General features: G+C 43.3%; 1 protein-coding gene across 2 annotated transcripts in view; it reads left to right on the top strand.

The window, feature by feature from the left end:
• The window catches only part of Mtmr12 (myotubularin related protein 12), a 95,219-nt gene that overhangs the window by 14,468 nt on the left and 56,139 nt on the right, over positions 1-24,612 (top strand). For both annotated transcript variants that reach the window (XM_075975861.1, XM_075975862.1), the window contains exons 2-6: positions 16,026-16,086; positions 18,388-18,533; positions 19,445-19,517; positions 20,797-20,927; positions 22,673-22,763. In XM_075975861.1, the coding sequence (XP_075831976.1) occupies positions 16,026-16,086; positions 18,388-18,533; positions 19,445-19,517; positions 20,797-20,927; positions 22,673-22,763 (502 nt within the window). The remainder of the gene's footprint in view (positions 1-16,025; positions 16,087-18,387; positions 18,534-19,444; positions 19,518-20,796; positions 20,928-22,672; positions 22,764-24,612) is intronic.

Genomic DNA, 24,612 nt, shown 5'->3' with positions numbered 1-24,612 from the left:
GTCTATGAAAGCAGAGCGTGGGACCTGAGGAACAGGCAGCAGTTAGAAAATGACCTCCTGGTTCTTGGAGTGGTTTGTCCAGTTATCCAGTTCCCACAGGAGGCAGCTTCATAAGAGAGATGAGTGTGGCTTTGAAGTGTGAGTTGGAAGGACGGAGGGACATTGCAGTGTGAGTGTCCATGGGGCTGTTGATATGTAGATATGGAGCTCTGACAACAGATCTCGTATGAAAAGCTGGGTGAATCATCACCCAGAAGACCAGTTAATGGGAGTGCTTGTCTAGGGAGTGCAGGGCTCGTGGAGAAGCAAAAAGGCCTTCTGGTCAAAGGGACATGAATAAGAGTATTGGCCATTCTACAAACAACTAACCCTCTCTACCCATTGCTCAGGTCTCAGGATAATGACATTTTTCTGAGGGTGGCTGTCTTCTGTAATCCCTTTCTGAAGCCAAGTGTGGTAGAATACTCACCTGTGATCTCTGGATGCAGAGGCAGGAGGTCTGATTTGGAGGCCAGTCTGGGCTCTGAGATGCTGGGTCCTTTCTGAATGTGGTTAGGTGTTTTGCTGTGTTCCCTTGTACCTGGTACCTGCCCTGCTCTAGAACTCAGGTTGTGCTGCTGTGGTGTTGGACATGGTGTTCTCTAAAGAGGTAGAGACTGTGCGCTGTACTGACCCTGTGTCTTCTGTGCCTGGACTAGAGGGATCAGGAGCGATGGCTGTTCAGTTAAGAGTATGAGTGTTGCCGGGCGGTGGTGGCGCAAGCCTTTAATCCCAGCACTTGGGAGGCAGAGGCAGGCGGATCTCTGGGAGTTCGAGGCCAGCCTGGTCTACAAGAGCTAGTTCCAGGACAGGCTCCAAAACCACAGAGAAACCCTGTCTCGAAAAACCAAAAAAAAAAAAAAAAAAAAGAAAAGAAAAAAAGAGCATGAGTGTTGAGGGGCAGAGGCAGCATCCTGGAGAAGAGGTCTGCAGACAGGCAGGTTGAATTAAAGGTAAGAGCACACACAGCTTTAGTTGTTTACCTAAGGCTAAAGGTCTACTATATTTTTCCTGGCTCAGTCTTTTTTTTTTTTTAATCTGAATAATGAGAACAGTCAGGGTAATTAAGAATCATGAAAATTAAATAACATGTGCAGATAGGTTTTTTTGTGGCTTTTAGTAACTATTGCCTCAGTTATCCAAGGAGCCAATGATTTTTTGTCTGAATTTCACAATAAAAGTGGATTCATCTTTTTCTCCTTTTTAAAAATTCTTTTTGCTTTTTTTTTTTTTTAGTGTGTTGTGCTGACTAGTTTTATATCAGCTTCAGACAAGCTAGAGCCATTTGAGAGATGGGAACCTCACTTGAGACAATGCCTCCATAAGGCCTGGCTGTAGACAAGCCTGTAGGGCATTTTCTTAATTAGTGATTGATGTGGGAGGGCCCAGCCCACTGTGAGTGGTGCCACCCCCGGGCTGGAGGCCCTGGGTCTATAAGAAAGCAAGCCATGGAGAACAAGCCAGTAAGCAGCACTCCTCCATGGCCTCTGCATCAGGTTCCTTCCCTGACTTCCTTCAATGATGAGCAGTGATGTGGAAGTGTAAGCCAAATAAACCCCTTCTTCCCCAAGTTATTTTTGGCTGTTGTGTTTCATCATAGCAATAGTAACTCTAGCTAGGACATGGTTTTATGCATATTTGCATATTAGTAGGCACATGTGTGTGAATATGCATGTGGGTGTGTATGTAGTAGGACTGAGGTCGATGAGAATTATCTCCAATTTCTCTTCCATCTTATCAAGACAGAAGGGCTCACCAGTTCAGCCAGCCTTGCTCGCCAGCTTGCTCAAGAGATCCCATTCCCACCTTCCAAGGCTAGGATGAAAGGTGGTCCACCACACCCCCCAGTACTTTAGGTGGGTTCTGGGGATCCAGATGCCGATTCTCATCCTTGTGTGGCAAGTGCTTTCATCACTGAGCAATTTCCCCAGCTCCAGTTTATTCGTCTTTGTCCTCAGCAAAGGACACTCAGTTTTTGTTGAAATGAGTTGCTACATATTAGAGATGTTCATTTTGGAACTCTGTTATCAGACATGCGGCGTAAAGTACTGACTCATTCTTACTGGAGCTCTGTGATTCTTGGGACCACTCCTCAGAAACAGATCCAAGGAGATATCAAATTGACAACTATGGCGGTTCTGGGAGTTTCTGTAGATATGTCTCCTTTGGGTGACAGGTCTGAAGGTCTTGTCTGGCATAGATGTTGCTAGAAAGGGTATGCCTCTGATTGAGCATGGGTGGGCATCTTGGATGATGGGGTACTGGCAGCTGCAAGCCCTTGGGAACTGTTGATTCTCGCAGTGGGACCCGGAACAGATGCAGCTCACTCCTTTTGATCTGAGGAAGAAAAGTTTCGGAAACTGGCAGACTTATTTTTCAAGCCCTTATACTGTTTTTTAAATTAAAACAGAAAGAATACTCAAAAGCACTGAGATGGGCATTGAAATTGGAAGTGAAGAAAGCCCAGCTCAGATCCTGCCACTGTGGCAGAACTACTCTTCGTTTGTGTCTTGCCCACATTCTAACTGAGTCCATGCCACTGAGAGCTTTAAAAGCCTAGACATACTATGGCCCCAGTGACAACAGTGTTTTGCTTTTTCTTTTATACAACAATAGCAAACTTTGTCTCTATTTCAATGAAAAAGTGACAGGTGCAGGGCAGAGCACATGGACCATTTGTAACTTTCTTTTTTTTTTTTATTTTTTCACCACTATACTAACGAGGACATTTGTAACTTTCATATGAGTTGAAAATTTTTCTTTGAAAAGTCTGTCATTTTAACCAGTAGAGCCATTTCTGCTTGATTATTAAACAACCATAATAACAAGGTCAGTGAGAAATTATTTATTTTCTGTGAGGAATTTTATGTCACAGTTCATAGCTATAGGAATAAGATGGTCACCATTTGCTGATTACACAGGTGACGGGCTGTCAGAATTGATGGATAGTGTGACAGAGGGTGCAGAGGCATAAGAAGAATCCTGGGCCCATCTTAGAAACCAAGATGGATCAAAAGCTTCCATCAGCCAGGCGGTGGTGGCGCACGCCTGTAATCCCAGCACTTGGGAGGCAGAGACAGGCGGATCTCTGTGAGTTCGAGGCCAGCCTGGTCTACCAAGAGAGTTCCAGGACAGGAACCAAAGCTACAGAGAAACCCTGTCTCGAAAAACCAAAAAAAAAAAAAAAAGCTTCCATCATCCAAAGAACAAGGCTACTAGAGAGGCGTTGGTTTGTTGTCTACTGGATAAACTGGTTGTGAGATCCTGAAATGATGCCAGATATGTCCATGGAGGCCACCCTACTGAAGTTCTTCTGGATGGGCGTCGTGAGTGACAGTCTGGATTAGTGCGACACATGGTGTGGCAGTATTTCAGCGAATATTCTTTCCTTGGTATACTGTGCCATGGTTAGAGCATTTGGTGATGCCAGCCATACTAACGGTCACATCTAGCTGTTGTTTCTTTTTTAAACTACAGGGTTTCTTTGTGTAGCCCTGGCTGGCCTCTAACTTGCTCTGTAGACCAGGCTGACCTCAAACTCACAGGGATTCACCTGCCTCTCCCTCCTAAGTGCTGGAATTAATTCCACTTTCACTGGAATTTAAAAATAAAATATAAGTAAGAAGTGTGAAGTCTACTTTTAATTATTAATTAGTTTAGCTGAATCTTTGAGTATTTACTGTGTATCAGAGCTGTATTAGATTCTGAGGACAAAGACTTGCCCCAAAGGGCTTATTGACTCCATGGAGAGAGATAATTATAGGAGAGGAGGGACAGGGGGCTGGAAGGACTTGGCAACAGAAAAGGTTTCCCTGAGGAAATGATCTTGCACTGAGCTACACACACACACACACACACACACACACACACACACACACACACACACAACTTGTCAGTACCAAAGAGGGATAGGAAGGCATTCAAAGCCAGAGGAAATGCCTGTGGAGACAACTCCGGATGAGAGGGTGTGAGGGAGCTAGAGGAGGCCGAGCGAAGACTGAGTACCTAATATAGTGATGAGGAAATGGTAGGAGGCCAAGTAGCTATGGGCCAGGTTAAACAGGGTTTCATAGTCTCAAGACCATATTGCCTTTATCCAGTACCTAAGCCACAGCAGGCTGTGTTTTGAAGAGATCATTCCTACTTGAAGGTGAAGAATGGATTAGAAAGAAAGCAGGTGCAATCAGCCTAATTGTAAAGTTGTTGCAGTGTTGTGGGTAAGAGATGAGAATACCTCTATTAGGATGGTGCTGGTAGACAGAGGAGAGGAACATGGACTGTGGGTGTCCTCAATCGGTGATGTTGATATAATTGCTGTTAGATTGGATGTTGAGGGTGTTTGGAGAAGGCGTAAAGGGTACTCTTAGGGTGACATTTAGGCTGTGTGCTCTGGAAGGAAAGCATCGTCTTGCCCAAATAGTACACAGAAGTGTTAGGGTTGTAGCACAGTGAACCATGATACCCATGAACTCTCCAGAGTTGGGATGGCAACCAAGAGATTGATGCTTTACCCAACAGAGTAAATCCTAAGGAATAACTTCGTCAGCTGGTGTGAATGAAGCCCAAGATTTTTTTCCTGTATTACTGGCCAGTGTCATTTTGGTTCATTACTTGTGTCGAGTAGGTGTGATGGTTAATTTTGGTTCAGTTTAAGTGGATTAAGAAATGCTGAGGAGTTTAGTAAAGCTCACTTTGGGTGTGTTAGTGAAAAATTTCTAGAGTCAGTTAATCCTGGGGGCTCTGACCCAAACAGTGGATGACCCCTAGATAGACTTATTATATGATGGCATTCTGGGAGGTGGTGGAAGACAGGAGGTTGGAACGAGTTGGAGCAAATAGGTCGCTGGGGGTGTGTTCTTGAGGGCTAGATCTTGCCCTGGTTTCTTATAGTATACTGTTCTCTCTGCTTCTCGTCCATCATGGTGTGAACTCCTCTGCTCTGCTCTGCCTTTCTGCTGTGATGGATTGACACTAAACTGTGGGTAATGTAAATAAATTTTCCCTTAATTTTCTTTAGTATTTGACTAACACAGCAGGTCATTCTTTTCCATCAGTACTCTTTGAGGCTTTCTCTTTGCCCACCACCCATTTTTTTGAAGACGGGATGGTCTCACACAGCCCCAGCTGGCCTTGAACTAACTGTGGATAGTCGAGGCCTTGAACTCCTGAACCTGTCTACCTTCCAAGTACCGAGATTACAGGCATGTGCCACACATTGAGCTTCTGTGGGCATTCTCTGTGGTACTTGCTTTGATCTGACTTCAAGTGGGACTAAAGTGATTTGATCATCCTGTCTTCTTTTTCCTTCCATTGCAGTGATACCTGATTTGTATTTTAATGAATAAAGCTTGCATGAAGATCAGAATGCAAAGCTAAGCCACTAGAAGCCATGGAGTAGTAATGGAACACACCTTTAATCCCAGGATTTGGGAGACAGAGGCAGATGGATCTCTGTGAGTTCAAGGCTACCCTGGGCTACACAAACTTGATCCAGAAACAGATCCAGATAGTTAAAGCTCACACCTTTAATCCCAGCACTAGGAAGGTAGAGACAGGAGTGTGATATGGCTGGGCAGAGAGAGGAATATAAAGGGAAAGAGACAGGAGTTCACTGGAGTTTGGAGTCTGAGATTTTTGTGGAGATAGGATCTCGCCCTTTGGTCTGAAGATTTGGTAGAGGTAAAAGGTCTCTCTGTAGTGGTTGACTGCTTTGCTTTTCTGATCTTCAGCTTGAATCCTAATATCTGTTTCTGATTTTATTGTTCATGCTACATCCCATTTCTCCTTTTGATGCAAGAGATATTGTGGCATTTTTCAAGAGCACAGAATAGGTGAGGATAGATACTGGGTACGAATTCTACTGTTCATATACCAGTTGGTGCCTCCAAAGGAGATATTCTAGAGTATGACGATTATTTCAGAGTGTTGCTGTGGGGAGTAAGTGAGCTAATAAATACACAGCCCTTTAAACAAGCCATGTGCTTGTGACTCAAGAAACATCTTTCTCAGTGAGGCTGGCCTTGTGCTCTCTTTGAAAGAGAACTGGAGACTGTCATTCAAAGATTGAACAACTCTGAGTCCATAATATCTACTGGGTTGTGATGTAGTAACTTATAATTCATGTATTGGTAAATATGGTAAAAAATTGGTAAAAAAAATGTATTGCACAGCCTGTAGTCCTTTGTCCAAGGGGTGTACTAATGGAGACAAAAGCTTATGCCTCTGCAGAACACGGCATGGTTGGGAGGAAGATGCACATGTGAGATTTTCTTTGAGCTAGGGTCTCATCTAGCCCAGGTTGATGCCCCATTTTCCTCTGAAGCTTGAGTTGCTGATCCTCTTTAAGCTGCAGTTTCTCATCTGTGAAATGGAGACAGTTGTGGGTTGTGAGGTGAATGGAAATTATGGCTATGCTAAGAAAAAAAATTATTAGATGTTGGCTGTTATTGTTAGTTAAAGCATGCAGGTCAGTTTGTCAGGCTGACGAGGGAGCACTTTGTCACTAAGTGCAAAGTACTGCTCATTCATTATTGCTGCTCAGGGCTTATGACTTTTGGCAGCATTCCAAATAGGTTAGGTAGCTGTGTGACCGACATGTGCGAGGAACAGGGTGTTGGTGTGGTCAGTTTAGTGTCATCGGACACAAAGACTTGCATATACTTGTGTTGCAAGGGGAAGGCTGCTTGTTGGTTCCCAGCTGCTCAGCCCCGAAATAACCACACAGAAACCATATTGTTTAAATCACTGTTTGGCCCATTAGCTCTAGCTTCTTATTGGCTAACTCTTACATATTAATTTAACCCATTTCTATTAATCTGTGCATCACCACGAGGTCATGGCCTACCAGCAAAGTGTCAGCACATCTGTCTCCATCAGCAGCTCCATGGCTTCTCCCTACTCTGCCTCCTTTCTCCCAGCATTGCTTAATTTTCCCCACCTAACTAAGTTCTGCCCTATCAACAGGCCAAGGCATTCTTTATTCACCAATGGTATTCACAGCATACAGAATCCTACATTATACTTGGTGATGAGATTGTCTTCAGCAGCAGCAGCAACAGTGTCTTTCTGTGCTCTGACCTTTCCTTTCCTGGCTCCAACGCAGAGGAAGTGTTCATGAATAGTGGCAGTTTCGGTAGGAAGTTGAGCAGGTTAGGAATCTGTTGGCTTTTCGGCTATGCTCTTCTGGCGTTGAAATTGCCAAATGCTTCATAAAATATTTGGCTCCTGGGTGACTTTGTTGCTTTTGGGTTTTCCCAAGGTTGAAACAAGATGGATTTTCAGTTAGCAGCTTAAAATGTATTTAAATTATCCCAAGGAAGAAGTGAGTGCTTTTAAAGTGAAAGGTTGTACTATACACAGCCTCTTTCTTTACTCCATGGTCGACAGCATTCTTTGAACATCATGTTAGCTGTGACCTGTGTTTCTGAATGGAGACAGTGGGTCTTCCTCTAGGGGGTCTTCCTTTTCAGTTTCTTTTCTCCTCCTCTTCCTCTCCTTTGTTTCTTTGCTTTAATTGCTAGGGCTTGAACCCCAGGTCTCATGTTAAGTGAGGCCTACCACTGAGTTATAACCTAGCCAAAACACTGCACCTCCTTTCTGGATGCGGATACTGAGACTGACCTCTATGACATGACTTGACACCTGCACAGGCTCTTTGGATACTGGTGTCACAGGACAGGCAGTTCAGCTCTTCATCCCTTCCCTTTGGATCCTTCTCTGAGAGCAGGACACTTGTCCTTATCAGCCCTGTGCTTTCTGTTGAATGACATTTATTGGAGATAGTGAATGCTACATGCTCCGTTTACTCCTTTACCTCCCTTGTCTCTTGTTGCCCATGTGATAAAGCCCAAATCCCTTAAGATGGTACAAAAATTCCGTTAAGCTGCCCAGCCCCAGCCTGTTTCTCACCTCTCAGGGTGTCACCTGCCACTGTTTGTATCTTCTCTGCATTGTCTGTCTGCTGATGCTCTCATTTGTCATTTCTCAGAAGGATGCTTGCCAGTCTGTTGTCTTTCTCCTTGTCTGTTGGTCTCCCTGCAATTGGATGCCTTGCGTGCTCCCAGAGTCATGTAGCAGGGCCTGGTGTGAACATCCTTCGCAGTGTATTATAAAGGGGTTTGGTACTGTTTTCCATGCTGGACTACATGCGCCTGTGTTTCCTTCGGTGCCTGGTTCCAGCGCTTATCAATGATTCATTAAATGACCCATCTTCTAGAAATGACTGTCCTGTGTACTTACACACTTCATCTGGCTTAAGAGTATACTATATTTTCCTTTAAGAAAATTAAACATATATGCATGTGTTTGTGTATATATGAATACATACAGGATTTAGTTTGGAAACAACTGGGTTAAGAATTATGTAGAATTAAGGACAATGTAGAATTATTATTCAGTGTTCTGTCAGTAGAGGTCAGAAGTCAATCAGTGTCATTTCATCCACTTGTGTTTTTGGATAGCGTCTCTTACTGGTCTGAAGCTAATCTGTCTGACGAATGAGGGGGTCCTGTTGGCTTAACCTCCCCACCATTGGGATTGCAAGCTTGTACTACCACACCTAATCTCTTCTGTTTGTTTGTTTTTTGAGAGAGGGTTTCTCTGTGTAACAGCCCTGGCTGTCTTGGAACTCACTCTGTAGACCAGGCTGGCCTCAAACTCTCAGCTCCGGATGTCTCTGCCTCCCAAGAGCTGGAATTAAAGGCATGTTCCACCACTGCCCGTTTTTTCAGTCTTTGTTAAGTTTTAAGATTTTTATAATCTTGCTTTTTGTTTGCCCAGACTGGCATCAAACTGATGATCCTCCTGCCTCGGCCACTGAGTACTGAAATTAAACATGAAACACCACCACACCTATGGGGTTTTAAGTTTTTAAAGTGTTTTTCTGCCTGTTGTGTGTTGGGGTAGGAGAGGATGTACCTGTCTACATTCAGTCGTGATGGGATGTGGTGGCACCAAGGAAAGCTGTCCAAGCAGTATCAGTACCAGCAGAATAACGTCAGGGCCTGTGAGGGCTTCCCTGGCCGGGGCCCACTTATCCTAACCCCTCCTGAGCCTTACGTATTTGAGGCTATAGGTGCTACTTTTGTCTCTTTGCCAGTCTCCTGAGGTGGTGGCTGTGACATCACACCCTCATCCTGTGGCTCTGAAGAACACTGTAACACTGATATGTTGGTGATATGAGTCTAGTCACCTCTGATTTCTCATTGTTAGGAGATTCACCAGAGTCAGCATCTTTGACAATAAACACAATTCCACTGTGATAAATGCATGCTAGCAAGGGAATTGGTTGTAGTGACACAGGTATGACTCAAAGTACTGTCAGCTTCTGAGAGCCGTATTTGTATCTCCCCCATCTCCTGCAACCTTTTTATGTGTCTCACTATCTGCAGAATAGCTTCCTCTACTTCACCATGCTTGTGGCCTAGTCTTAAAGTCTGCAGTTGAAGCTGCCAGCTTGATCACCATCTTTGAGTCCTTCAGAGACCTTAATAGGAAAGATAAAGTGATTAGCCTGTGTTTGTAAAAACCAGGCTTCTTGTGAGTTCCCATTGCAGTTAACAGGGAAGTGGGTCCTTCCAAGAGGCTGGGCTATTTTATTTATTTACACATTTAATTTATTTACTTTATTTTTTATTTGTTGTTATTTATTTATTCAGCCTGCCTCATCTAGGGAGTTTGGGATTAGACAGTATACTACATGCTTTTCTGAATGATATTGATTCTGGAATTTAAAGAAGGAATTTCACACCTGGCATAGTGGTGTACACCAGTAATCCCTGTACTCAGAAGGCTGAAGCAAGAGATCCTGAGTTCAAGGCCAACCTGGGCTCCATAGTATATTCTTAAAAAGGCAGGATACTTCTACTGATGTAAGGGCAGAGTAGCCCTGGCCCAGCTGGCCTGTGTTTGGACTGGATTCTAAGCACTAGTCAAGACTAACGCTACAGTTTTCATCAGCTGATAGAATTTAGAGATTCCCTTTCTCTTCAGAGATGGATGATGGGACCTGACAAGTAATTGTTTTTTGTTTTTTAAATTTATTTATTTATTAAGGATTTCTGCCTCCTCCCCGCCACAGCCTCCCATTTCCCTCCCCCTCCCCCGATCAATTCACCCTCCCTCATCTGCTCGAAGAGCAATCAGGGTTCCCTGACCTGTGGGAAGCCCAAGGACCGCCCACCTCTATCCAGGTCTAGTAAGGTGAGCATCCAAACTGCCTAGGCTCCCACAAAGCCAGTACGTGCAGTAGGATCAAAAACCCACTGCGATTGTTCTTGAGTTCCCATTCTTCCTCATTGTCCGCTATGTTCAGCTAGTCCAAATTTATCCCATGCTTTTTCAGACCCAGGCCAGCTGGCCTTGGTGAGTTCCCGACAGGACATCCCCATTGTCTCAGTGTGTGGGTGCACCCCTCGCGGTCCTGAGTTCCTTGCTCGTGCTTCGTCTCTTTCTGCTCCTGATTTGGACCTTGAGATTTCTGTCCGGTGCTCCAATGTGGGTCTCTGTCTCTGTCTCCTTTCATCGCCTGATGAAGGTTAATATTCAGGAAGATGCCTATGTGTTTGTCTTTGGATTCACCTTCTTATTTAGCTTCTCTAGGAACATGGATTATAAGCTCAATGTCCTTTATTTATGGCTAGAAACCAAATATGAGTGAGTACATCCCATGTTCCTCTTTTTGGGTCTGGCTTACCTCACTCAGGATAGTGTTTTCTATTTCCATCCATTTGTATGCAAAATTCAAGAAGTCCTTGTTTTTTACTGCTGAGTAATACTCTAATATGTATATATTCCATACTTTCTTCATCCATTCTTCCGTTGAAGGGCATCTAGGTTGTTTCCAGGTTCTGGCTATTACAAACAATGCTGCTATGAACATAGTTGAGCATATACTTTTGTTGTATGATAAGGCCTCTCTTGGGTATATTCCCAAGAGTGGTATTGCTGGATCCAGGGGTAGGTTGATTCCGAATTTCCTGAGAAACCGAAACACTGCTTTCCAGAGTGGTTGCACAAGTTTGCATTCCCACCAGCAATGGGTGAGTGTACCCCTTTCTCCACAACCTCTCCAGCAAAGGCTATCTTTGGTGTTTTTTATTTTAGCCATTCTGACAGGTGTAAGATGGTATCTTAAAGTTGTCTTGATTTGCATTTCCCTGATCGCTAAGGAAGTTGAGCATGCCAAAAGTGTCTTTTGGCCATTTGAAGGTCTTCTGTTGAGAATTCTCTGTTCAGCTCAGTGCCCCATTTTATAATTGGGTTGATTAGCCTTTAAGGTCTAGTTTCTTGATTTCTTTATATATTTTGGAGATCAGACCTTTGTCAGTTGTGGGGTTGGTGAAAATCTTCTCCCAGTAAGTGGGTTGCCTTTTTATCTTAGTGACAGTGTCCTTTGCTTTACAGAAGCTTCTCAGTCTCAGGAGGTCCCATTTATTCAATGATGCCCTTAGTGTCTGTGCTGCTGGGGTTATACGTAGGAAGTGGTCTCTTGTGCCCAGGTGCTGTAGAGTACTTCCCACTTTCTCTTCTATCAGGTTCAGTGTGTTCGGACTGATATTGAGGTCTTTAATCCATTTGGACTTGAGTTTTGTGCATGGTGGTAGATATGGATCTATTTTCATTCTTCTACAGATTGACATCCAGTTTTGCCAGCACAATTTGTTGAAGATGCTCTCTTTTTTTCCATTGTATACTTTTAGCTCCTTTATTGAAAATCAGGTGTTCATAGGTTTGTGGGTTAAAGTCAGGGTCTTCTATTAGATTCCATTGGTCGACTTCTCTGTTTTTATGCCAATACCAAGCTGTTTTCAATACTGTAGCTCTGTAATAGAGTTTGAAGTCAGGGGTGGTAATGCCTCCAGACAATCCTTTATTGTATAAGATTGTTTTGGCTATCCTGGGTTTTTTGTTTTTCCATATAAAGTTGATTATTGTCTTCTCCAGATCTGTGAAGAATTTTGATGGGATTTTGATGGGGATTGCATTGAATCTATAGATTGCTTTTGGTAGAATTGCCATTTTTACTATGTTGATCCTCCCAATCCAAGAGTAAGGGAGGTCCTTCCATTTTCTAGTGTCTTCTTCAATTTCTTTCTTCAAAGACTTATAGTTCTTGTCAAATAGATCTTTCACTTCCTTGGTCAGGGTTACCCCAAGATATTTTATGCTATTTGTGGCTATCGTGAAAGGTGATGCTTCTCTGATTTCCCTCTCTGCTTCCTTATCCTTAGTGTATAGGAAGGCAACTGATTTTTTGGAGTTGATCTTGTATCCTGCCACATTACTAAAGGTGTTTATCAGCTGTAGGAGTTCTTTGGTAGAATTTTTGGGGTCACTTATGTATACTATCATATCATCTGCAAATAACGAAAGCTTAACTTCTTCCTTTCCAATACGAATCCCCTTGATCTCCTTATGTTGTCTTATTGCTATTGCTAGAACTTCAAGCACTATATTGAAGAGGTATGGAGAGAGTGGACATCCTCTGACAAGTAATTGTGTCTTAATGGATTTCTTCCTCTGTGACGGAGAATGGAAACTCTGAGTGAAAATTGCTAAATTACCAAATACTCACTTGTACATGTATGCTCAACCTCTAGAACCTTGCATCTGACTCAGCCTCCCCTAACAGGCTCCCAAGACTCCTAACACACCCTAAGTTTGAGAAGCTTGTCCCTAGGTTGTGGCATCTGCTGGATGGAAATTATATTCACCTCTGAAATAGGCTGCCCTGAAAGGGTTCTTTAGGGAAGCAGCAGCACTGAGCACTGTCTCTTTAGGCCGCCGACTGTCCTCCCACTGCCTTGGCCACACCCACATTTATTCTGATGCTGTGGTTCAGTCTGGGTTTATCACAGGCAGACTCTTATTCTACCCAGAGCCTTTTACCTACATAACATTAAATAAGCCCAGTTTATTTGCTTACCAAACTGCTGTGTCGTTTAGTATTTTCCTCAGGAACTGACTGATTACATCATCCCCATGGTGTCATTTATTGTGTTTCTCTGTCCTAATGAGTGACCAGGATCACAGGCTTCCACCACCAGCCTGAATTTTTCCTTCCCTCCTTTCTTCCCTCCCTTCCCTCTTCTATTCATCTGTCCTTGGCTGGGTCTCACTCTGTAGCCCAGGCTGACCTAGACTTCATTGTGTAACTCATGCTGTTTCATATGTACAAATCCCTCTGCCTCTCAAGCCTTGGATTCCAGGTGTGTTTGAAGTTAGGTATTTTGGTAGGAATACTTCTTAGATGGCTTATAGACTTCACTAGGAGACTTAGACTCTTGTTATGTTAGCAAGTATTTGCGCCAAGTCACTTTGCAAACATCACTCATTAAAGTTTGCAAGTTATCTTTGAATAGCCAGTAAATGCTGAGCACAAAATAGACGGACCTGAGTTTAGTTACTGACATTGAGCCAGGACTTGGTTCTCCATTAGAAGTGATTGCAACTCTTGATAACATCTTGTGGTTTAAAGTAACTTGGCATGGACAGTGGAGTGGATATTACAACTATCTTCATTGAGTCCTAACCTAGTGTGCTACATAGAGTAGTTGGATCTGTACTGACTACATACTGTCCTGTGTTCCTCTGCCTGTATTTTATAGATAGACATTTTATGTGTACTGACTACATACCGTCCTGTGTTCCTCTGCCTGTATTTTATAGATAGACATTTTATGTGTACTGACTATATACTGTCCTGTGTTCCTCTGTTTGTCTTTGATAGATAGATGTTTCTTCCCTGAGAAGACTCGATCTCTCTTGCTTTCAACCCTTGATTTTCTTTGGAGGGAGAGGATCTCATTCTCTGACATGTCTCTTATTTTTTCCCAACTCTGTATCTGAGTTATGTATGTTTCTTTGCCTAGGTGTCATTTTAACTTATTTCTTCCTATAAGGGATGTTTACCTCTGCCTTTCTGCTTGGACAACTAGTAGATATAAATCTTAAAACTTAATTTAATATGTTGACTATCACTAAAACTTACTGAAATTTTCTGTTCACTTTTATATATGTATATATATATAGCTTTATGTTTTATTGTTTTTTGATACAGGGGTTTTTGTAGCCCAGGTTAACCTGGAACTCACTCGGTAGTCAGTGATGACCTTAAACTCCTGCTCTTTGCCTCAACTTTCCAAATGCTATGCATACAGTTAGGGTCACCACACCTCGTCTTTAAAACATATATTGTTTTTGTATCAAAAAATAGTTTGTTTATTTATTTATGTGTGTGTGTTTGTTTTCATGTGATGGCATTAATAAGAAAGTTAGAGTACAACTTGGCGGGGTTAGTTCATTTTTGCTATACATGTAGCATTGGACATTTCTCCTCTGCCTGCCTGTTCCCAAATAACTGGCAGCCGCTTCCCAAATAATTGACTTGGAGGCTTAGTCTTACTTATAAATGCTCAGCCAATAGCTCGAGCTTAATACTCTCACACTCTAAGTTAACTCTTATTCCTTATTTACACTCTGTCATGTGGCGGTATTTTTATTACTAGCATGGCATGTTCTTCTTCTGCTCCCTCTACGTCTGGCTGGTGACTGCTCACTAGTCCCTTCTTCCCATCATCCTTAGTTTGTTTGCCCCACCTATGCTTGCCTGGCTGCTGGCTCATCAGCATTTTTATTAAACCATTTTGAGTGACAAATCTTTACAGTGTATAAGAGGATTATTCCATAGCACGCACATGATCAGGTCAACAGGATGGGTAGCAAGTGCTTTTACACTGAACCATTCTGTACTATTATTGTTGCTGTTGTTGTCCTTGTTTTACAAGGTTTCTCTGTGTAGCCCTGGCTCTCCTAGAACTAGCTCTGTAGACCAGGCTGGCCTTGGGGATTTGCCTGCCCTTGCCTCCCAAGTGCTGGGATTAAAGGTGTGCACTGCCACCACATGGCTCTATTTTTGTTTTTTAAGACAGAATTTCATTTAGCCCAGGCTGGCCTCATATTTGCTATATAGCCAAGAATGACCTTGAACTTCTTGATCTTCCTGCCCCCCTCCTGTTTTTGAGACTAACTTCTGAGTTCAAGAACAGAAACCTCTTGGTGGTATAGTTCCCTCTTACATGGAAAATGTTGCCAGCTGTATAAAAATCATTTCTTTTTGTAAATGTTTTGTTTATTTTGAAACTAGGTTTCAAAGAGCTCAGGCTGGCCTGGGACTTGTGACTGTTTTTTCAGGCATTTTCTGCTATATCCTATTTGTATACGTATAAATGTATGCAGGTACATGTACATGCGTGTGCTTGTGGAGGTCACAAGTTAGCATTGGGTGTCTTCTTTAGTTGCCTTCCATGTTCTTTTTGGAGATTTTTGAGGCAGCCTCTCATTGAGCTTGGGGCTTACCTGTTTGGTCAGACTAGCTAGCCAGTAAGCCCCAGGGCTGTCTTGTCTCTGCTTTGAGGGTGCATGTTGCTGTGCCTAGCTTTTATGTGAGTGTTGGTGACTGAGTTTAGGTCCCCATGCTTGTGTAGCAAGTACTTTACTAAAGGAGTCATCGCTCCACATCCTGATTTTTGTTTGTTTGTTTGCTTTTGTTTTTTTATGCTGAGAATTTATACATGTTAGGTGACAGCTCCAGCCCCTAAACATGTATTTAAAAGTGGTTTGTTAAAGGTCAGTGATATAGTTTGTGGATAAACGTACTTGCTACCAAGCCTAAAGATCTGGGACTTACATGTAGAAGGAGAAATCCTACTCCTACTCCTACCGTAGGTTGTTCTCTGATCTACATGTGCAAGCACACACACACACACACACACACACACTGTGTGTGACACATGCCTGTGCGGGCATCTCTATACACACTCAATAAATAAATAAATGTAATAACAATAGCTTATTAAGTCAAACTTCTTGAGCTTAGGTGATAGTTTAATATGTGTTTGGAATGTTAATTTATTGTTAATTTTAGCCTGTAAGCAAAGAAAATTATGACTTTTTGCTCTTGTATTTATTTGTTTATTTATTTTTAGGAAATTCACACAAATGAAAAGGAAGTAACAGAGAAGGAAGTCACTCTTCACTTGTTGCCAGGTAATGCTCATGTTAACATCATATCTCACCTATAGCTCAAGGCCAAAGATAGATGATGTCATCCCTAGTGTTGCTATTATAAACTCCTTTGTTTTCATGCTCTGGCACATAACAATGATGATGATGTATCATAACAAAGATGTCAAGGTCTTCAGTAACACACCTGACCCAGAGGTTACAACATTTGGAAAAAATTTCCTTGTTTCCCTTTCCTCCAACGTGATGGGAAATTCTCACTTCTTTCACAAGCCAGTGAAGCCTTTTTGAGGGTGTCCTACTTGGTTTTGTCTAGTATTTCTGGTCTCCAATCAAGAAAATCCTAGACCCTGGAAGAATCCGATAGTCTGCATGTCCTTCTTGCTGCCTCTAACCATAGTTGCTCTCAGCTCTCACAGCTGCCTGGGCCTCCCAGCACTGGCAGTGGGGGCCTCACCTGACTGTCTGCTGGTGTATTTCAGCACAGGTACCAGAAATACTAGGGCTGGCGGGGTTACTGGGGCTCTGCTTTGAAGTCATTCATTATGAAGGAGCCTGGATTGGTTGACTGTTTTTGAGACAGGAGAGTGGCTAACTCTCAGTTAAGTTTTAATCACTTCTGAGTTCAACAACAGAAACCTCTTGGTGGTATAGTTCCCTCTTAAGTGGAAAATGTTGCCAGCTGTATAAAAATCATTTCTTTTTGTAAATGTTTTGTTTATTTTGAAACTAGGTTTCAAAGAGCTCAGGCTGGCCTGGGACTTGTGACCCTTCTGCCTCCCTCTCCTGAATACTGGGCTCACAGATGTGCATGTTGCATCCAGTTCCAAAATGTTTTTGTTTTTCTTATAATGTGTGTTTTCCTGTAACAAGGATGCCTAACTTTTTATTAACTTTTTGTCCCCCTCCCAAGGCAGAGTTTCTGTATAGCCCTTGTTGTCCTAGAACTTACTTTGTAGACCAGGCTGGCCTTGAGGATCTGCCTGCCTCTGCTGGGATTAAAGGTGTGTGCCACCACCAGCCTGCTGTTATTCTTTAAAGCTAGATTAAATGAATTTTTAGCCAACAAGTGAATTCAAAGGTGAAGAAAGCCAGAGGGAAGCCCTGAGGGGGGGAAGATGGTTATCTATTAGATGACAAGAAAATTCCTTTGTTGTTATTGCTAAATTGGCTCTCTTATGGTGTGGGAAGTCCTTCTGTATATGTGTTGCTTTTATTGGTTAGTGAATAAAGAAGCTGCTTTTGTCCAGTGGCTTAACAAAATATAGTCAGGTTAGAAAACATATATAGAGAGAGTAGGCAGAGTCAGAGACACCATGTAGCGCCACCGAAGGAGTCAGATGCCTGGGAACTTTACCGTAAACCATGAGCCTTATGGTAAAATATAAAATAATGGAAATGAGTTAATTTAAGATGTAAGAGCTAGCTAGAAATACGCTTAAGCTATTGGCCAAACAGTATTGCAGTTAAAATAGTTTCTGAGTGATTATTTGAGGTCTGGGTGGCCGGGAACAAACGAGCAGCCTCCACTCTTATTTCCTTAATGTCCTTCTCTTCCTGTCCTCACCCAAACACCAGCAGAGTTTTCTCTTCTAGGGAGCAGAGGATGCTCACCTAGGTCTAGCCCTAGTGATTTTTGGCTGTGGAATATGTCTTCAGGAACTATAGCTTCTAATGAGGGCTGGGTCCCTGCAGATGGAGCAGGGGAGGTGGCACATCGAGAGGAAATGCTTTGAACTAAGAAAGAGAGACTATGCCCCCTCCCCACCTTATATCCTCTTTTTCCCCTCTCATCCTCCAACATGAGCCCGCACGTCTGTCATCTGAGGAAGCTGCACAGAAGCCCTGGCTTACACAGGAAATGGGGCTGAGTTCTGAATCCAGGCCCTGCTGACCACCCTGCCTACCTTTGCTCCACTTCCAGGATCCCTGTTGTGGGACACCTGCTGGGTCAAAGTAGTAAAAACACCAAGATCTGCACTACAGAAGGTGGCTGAAAGTCAGGGCAAAGGGGCTCTAATCCCAGCATTTGGGAGGCTGAGGCAGGAGGATAATTGTGAGTTTAGGCCAGCCCAGGCTACTCAATGAATCAAAGCTAGTCTGTGTAATATGGTGAGACCCTGTTTCCAAACAAAGGAGAGAAGAAGCTTGAGCTCCTGAGTGGTTGGAGAAATCCCAGCATGACGGTCTCTGAGCCACGTGGCTCTGCCTGCTCTGGAGTGCGCTGCTGCCGAGTGCTGCGCTGTACTGTGTGCTTGTCCCGGTGCTCGCAGCTCTGGGCCTTCCCTGAGGCCTCTGAGGAGAGCTCACTTTGGTTCCCATCAGGTGAACAACTGCTTTGTGAAGCTAGCACAGTCCTGAAGTATGTGCAGGAGGATTCCTGTCAGCGTGGTGTCTATGGGAGACTCGTCTGCACTGACTTCAAGATTTCCTTCCTGGGGGATGACGACTCAGCCTTGGATAACGGCGGTGTACGTATGAGCTGCGTCTGCAGAGTGGTAGGGAAGGTGCAGCTGTGACTCCGGTGCTGTCCCTGCAGCTTTCTCCTCCCAGCCCATGCTGGTGGTCGGCTCTCGCCCTTCAGGGGCTCCCTCCACCAGGAAGACCTAGAAATCACCACCTGTGCTTCCTGCTTGCTTGCTTTTGCCCCTCTAAGCTGACTTCACCAACTTTCCCCAATTTCTTCTGAATTCAGCACAGCATGAATCACCCGCTGGAACAACCTCTCCCATGTACAGTTTCTCATGTTCCCTCTTTCACAGATTTGGGCACTTAGGTCTGGAGTGTGACCCTTGAGCTTGGGTTGTTTCTGTTTGATCTGAATCTAGTTGCAGTGTTGTTTGAGACTTGTGTCTCCTTAGGGGTGAGCGATAGAGGAGGGACAGCACTGCACCCCAGTGGGAACCCCACTGGACCCTGCCTGTTCCCCATGTGCCAGTGCCCTGGACCCCTGTGTTTCATATAAAGCAGCACTGTTGCTACTTCCCAGGCTGGCCTCCTGCACCACTGTCTGTTGCAGGGCTTGACTCTTAGTTCTGAGCAAACACAGCTTTTGCCAAATACTTGACTTTCCAGCTGCTTCCCCAAAGCCCAGATAGCTTTGTCTCCGTCTGCCTGCACTGTGTGCAGAAGTGCTAACCTGTCACTTGTACACTTGGTTTTCAGTGGCACAGAAGTGGCGTGTTCTCCCTGGGTTGAAACAGCTGGTGCTCATGGGATTTTCTCTCATGTACTGCAGCATCCCTTTACTTGGGAGCCTAGGGGAGATGCCTTTCTTCATTTATTTCTGTAAAGTGAAGAATAATGATTTGCTTTGCTATGAATGTCCGAGTTCATTGAAAGGAGTCATAGTTATTTCCTTTTGATTTTTTTTTCTTTTTAGGAAACTCAGTTTAAGAATAAGATAGTAGGAGAAAATGATGTTCCCCTTCACTGTGTGGATCAGATTTATGGAGGTGAGTGTCTCCTTCCTTTGTTGCATTGCCTGCCTCAGAACATAGAGCAATAATGATATCTTATAGTCTGTTCAACTGTGCTGCATAAGTTACCTTATGGAAAACAGCTTTGGGAATGGTAAGCGCAGCATGGATAGCTCACCCAGGGTTACTTGGTTTGAGATGAACCAAGCTGGGCTTGCATCCTCTTCTCTCTATCTCATTCTTTTTTCTGTTAAGATTTGTGTGTTAGTGTACGTACTTGTGTGGGTGTGCATGTGGAGATCAGAAGACAGCATGCAGGAGCTTCTCTGTGTGTCCTGGGGATCAGACTCAGGTCATCAGGCTTAGTGGGGAGACTTACGTACTTACCGACTCACCTAGTTTTTTGGGAATATGGTAAGAGAGTATTCCATTTGCTTGGTTGTTTGATTTAATGTAGCCCACTAGCCTCAGACTCCTGATTTTCTTGCCTCCGGCTCTTGCTCCCAAGTGCTGAGTTTTCAGGTGCAAGCCACCACACCTAGCCTGAAGCCTGCTTTTTCTAACACGCACACAAAACTGTTCTATGGTAGGTGTTGGTCAGTTAAGGCTCACTGTAATATGGGCATATGCTTGACACACATTAAATGCTTATATGACAGTGTCCTTAGAAAACATAGCACCATGATCAGTCAGTATACACAATGAAAACTTAAAGAAAAAAAACTTTTAAAAAAGAAGAAAAGAAAAACTTGAGCCGGGTGTGATGGTGCACACCTTCAATCCCAGAAGGCAGAGAGGAAGGTGGACTTCTGAGTTTGAAGCTACCCTAATTTATAGAGTGAGTTCCAGGACAGAAGTCTTGTCTCAAAACAAAACAAAAAAACGAACAAAAAACATGGATCCTGGGAACTGAACCCTGGTCCTCTGGAAGAGCAGGAAGTGCTCATAGCTGCTGAGCTGTCTCTCAGGCCCATCAGAGCTGGGCTTTCTTTAGACTGGTGGAGTCTGGTCTGTTCATTTGAGCCTTAGTCTTATTCCAGAGGAATAAAGAATCCTGCTGGAAGCCTGATGTGGTGGCACACACCTTTAATCCCAGCACTTTGGAGGTAGAGGCAAGTGGATCTCATAGTTTGAGGCCAGTCTGATCTACAAACTTAGATCCAGAACAGCCAGAACTGCACTGAAGACAAAAAGAAAAGAATGCTTTTGGGAGTGACTTCCATCCTTAGACGCTAACAGTCTACCTGTTCCTTTAGTGTTAATTTGTCGCCATGTAACAGTCATTTCTACTTATAATTTTGTCTTTGATCCGTAGTGTTTGATGAGAAAAAGAAGCCTCTGTTTGACCAACTTAAGAAATACCCAGAGAAGCTTATTATCCACTGCAAAGATCTGCGGGTGCTACACTTTTGTCTGAGGTACACAAAGGAAGAGGAAGTCAAAAGGGTAACTAGTTACATCTGTTTTTAGGTTTATTTCCCATCAGGATTTCCCCCACTGACTAGGTTTTGCTTATATTGCCTGAAGGTGGAAGGAAGCCTTTCACTCTGAAGCTGATGTCAGCTGCAATCTCATTCGCGGATTAATGTGTGAGAGATAGTTGGGACAAGCATGACTGGTTTTATTTGGCATGTATAACCTTGAGTCCTTCAGTTTATAGTGCTGATTACCTAGAACTACTAAGGGGTGAGTGGGAGGTGATGAGTGAGGTCAGGGTCTGCTTGGGGATGGGGAGGAAAAGACAGCTAAGGCTGATCTTCCCCTAGAGTCTGTCTACCACAGGAATGCTGACTCCTGAGAATCTGTGTGTTTGCCTCTGCGAAACAGCAGTTGTTTCATGAGCAAAGTCAGATGCACCTGTAAAGACTAAGCATCATTTCCTGGTAGATGCACAAGTTGCAATCAGGAAATGGCTGTACCAGTTTGCTACGATTCCTTATAATTTCCAAGGTTTTTCTTGCTGAGATAGGGACGGTCTCAGACTTGCTCCTCTCATGGTATGCACATTAGGGAAAGCCCAGCAAGATGCCAGTTTGTTTATACTGTCTTATCTTCAATGAATTATGCACACTTTAGGTAATGCTCTAATTTTCTTTGAAAGAGTATGGTAGTTCAGTTAGAATAATGAATATGATTATAATATAATACCTATTGTGAGCAGGCAAAAAATGCTATAGCTAGAGAAAATTCCCCAAGAAACAAAGCATTTCCTTTTAAACAATTATTTTAGTTATTTATCCAAACATACTTTTGATTAACACAATAGACAGACAGAGAGAACAACGACAGATTTCTTTTCTTTTTTTCCTTTTGAGACAAGGTCTTGTGTAGCCCAGGCTGGCCTTAAATGCTCTCTGTTGCCGGGAATGACCTTGAAGCTTTGATTCTCCTCCTTCCTCCTGAGTGCTGGGACTATAAGCATGTTCTACTAGGACTTTATACATGCTAGGCAAGCATATTCCTAACTGGGATACATGCCTAGCCCTTTCCTTTATTGTCTACAGCATCCACAAGTGAGTCAGCTAAGTGTCTTGCTTTTTGTCTGTTTTACTTGTGAGTCTTGGACATGTTGGATATTTGGACCAGACCTTATAAGGCAGTTGAGATTTTTAACTCTTGCTTTTTGGGAAATTAGACTGTGTTTTAAATTTTCCCTAGACATTCGAAGCTCTTAGACAGCATGACAAAATAGTATTCTGTTGCTCTGGCACTGTTCTAAGAGCTAAATCATAGATTGAAGTTCAGCAAGGGTTATGCTGTCCCCAGAGCCCATTAGTGTTGTAGGAGGCTGCTTGTTTGTTCCCTGCTGTCCAGACTCGAAATAACCACACAGAAACTGTATTAATTAAATCACTGCTTGGCCTATTAGCTCTAGCTTCTTATTGGCTAGCTCTTACATCTTAATTTAACCCATTTCTATTATTCTGTATATCGCCAGATGGCTGTGACTTACTGGCAAGGTTCCATGCAGTGTCTGTCTCCCATGGCACCTCCCTGACTCTGCCTTCTGTCTCCCAGCATTCAGTTAATTTTTCCCACCTAGCTCTGTTCTGCCCTGCAATAAAAGCAATACATATACAGAATAGCTTCCCACATCACATTAGTGTGATAGAGAACAAAGTTGGCCCCTACCTTTCTTAGTGTTGACCTATCAGAAGCATAACAATATCCATTGGTCCTTTCTTCTCTAGATTGTCAGTGGCATAATCCGTCATACTCAGACTCCTAAACTGCTGAAAAGACTGTTTCTGTTTTCCTATGCAGCTGCTGTGCACAGCACAGGTAAGTCTCTTTTGAGCTATTGTTGCTGAGTAGCCAAGATTCTTCCACTCATCTTTGGTTTTGTCTCTTCCTATAGCCCAAGCTGAGTCTCACTGAATGCTGGGACTAGCAGTGTCTCCACCCCCAAAAGGTTCCTTTCTATTCTCCCCTGTGATCAGGAGGGGAACCCTGTTTAGTGAGTTTGTATCATTGTGACCAAATGTCTGTCAGAAAAGGGAAGAAGGATTTACTTTGGTTCACTGTCTGAGAGGGTTCACTTTATGGTTGCTTGGTCCATGTTTTTGTGGAAGGGGAGATTGTTCACCTCATGGTGACAAACAAGAAATAGAAAAAGAAGGAAACAGAAACCAGACATAACTTTCAAAGGTACACCCCAGTGACCTGCTTCCTCCAGGAATGCTCAGTTTCTCAGTGTCTGCATCCTCCCTGTCTTAGGTTACCATTGCTGTGATGAAAAACACCATGACCAAAAGGAAGCTGGGGAGGAAAGGGTTTATTTGTCTTACACTTCCACATCGTAGTCCATCATTGAAGGAAGCCAGGACAGGAACTCTAACTGATGCAAAGGCCATGGAGGTGCTTTGCTTACTTGCTTGCTTCCCATGCCTTGTTCAGCCTGCTCTCTTATAGAACCTAGGACTACCAGCCCAGGGATGGCACCACCCACAATGGGCTGGTCCTGCCGTCATTAATCACTAATTAAGAAAATCCTTCCAGCCTCATCTTATGGAGTCATTTTATCAATTGAGGTTCCCTCCATTCAGATGAATGTAGCATGTGCCAACTTGACCTAAAACCAGCCAGGACACTACCCAAATGACAACATGCGTTTGGGTACAAGCATCCAACACATGATTCACTTAGGAGTTTTCTTTTCTTTCTTTTTTCTTTTCTTTCTTTTTTTGAGACAGGATTTTGCTGTAGTTTTTGGAGCCTGTCCTGGAACTATCTCTTATAGGCCAGGCTGGCCTCAGACTCAGAGATCTGCCTGCCTCTGCCTCCTGAGTACTGGGGTTAAAGGCATGGATCACCACCACCTGGCGAGTTTTCTTTTCCTGTGTTCTTTGCTTAGCTGACCTTTTAGGTCTGTTTGCTTTCATGTTGTAATGGAATTGTTTTTATGGTTACTTATGGAAAGTGAAATCAAGAGAGGTGGCTTGGTGTGTAAGTGTTTGCTGTGCAGGCCTGAGGACTTGAGTTTGAATCTCTGGCATCCATGTAAAAGACAGGTTCAGGGGTACATGGCTGGAACCCCAGTGCTGGTGGCAGAAACAGATAGATTGTGGGATCTTTCTGGCCGGCCAGTTTCATAAAAGAGCCAGGTCTAGGTTCAGTGAGGAACTCTGCTCAAAAATGAGTCAGAGAAGAGTAAAGGAAGATACCTGGCGTCAGCCTCGGGTGGCCGCGTGTGTACGCATAGGTGAGTGTACACACACAAGTGGACTGGAATTGTTATGAATTGAAAAGCAGTAAAAGCAATGTCATACTGGAAATGTGAAACTACTGAAAAAAATAAAATTGAGACAATTAAAATAACCCTATTTTAATTTATTTGTCTCTGGGTTCTTTTTTCTACATAAATACACTTGAGATTCTTGAGGATACCATTTAAAGTTTAAAGAGAGAATAATGTTTTGTGGGCATAGGACATTTGTTCATAAGAAATGCATTTCAGGTCTGGCTTGATAAGAGAGAATGTGCCAGGCCGACCAGTGCACACATATTTTTAGTTTTTATATGTTTTGCTCTCCTCCACCTCCTCCTCCTTTGTTTTCCTAATATATGCTGTGGGGGATCATATTCAGGTTCTTTGCTTATAAGGAAGGCATTTTACTGATGGAACCATCTC

This window comes from Microtus pennsylvanicus, chromosome 6, assembly GCF_037038515.1.
Source record: "Microtus pennsylvanicus isolate mMicPen1 chromosome 6, mMicPen1.hap1, whole genome shotgun sequence".
NCBI lineage: Eukaryota > Metazoa > Chordata > Mammalia > Rodentia > Cricetidae > Microtus > Microtus pennsylvanicus.
The sequence above is the reverse complement of the archived record's forward strand: the minus strand, read 5'-3'. Positions and strand labels throughout refer to the sequence as shown.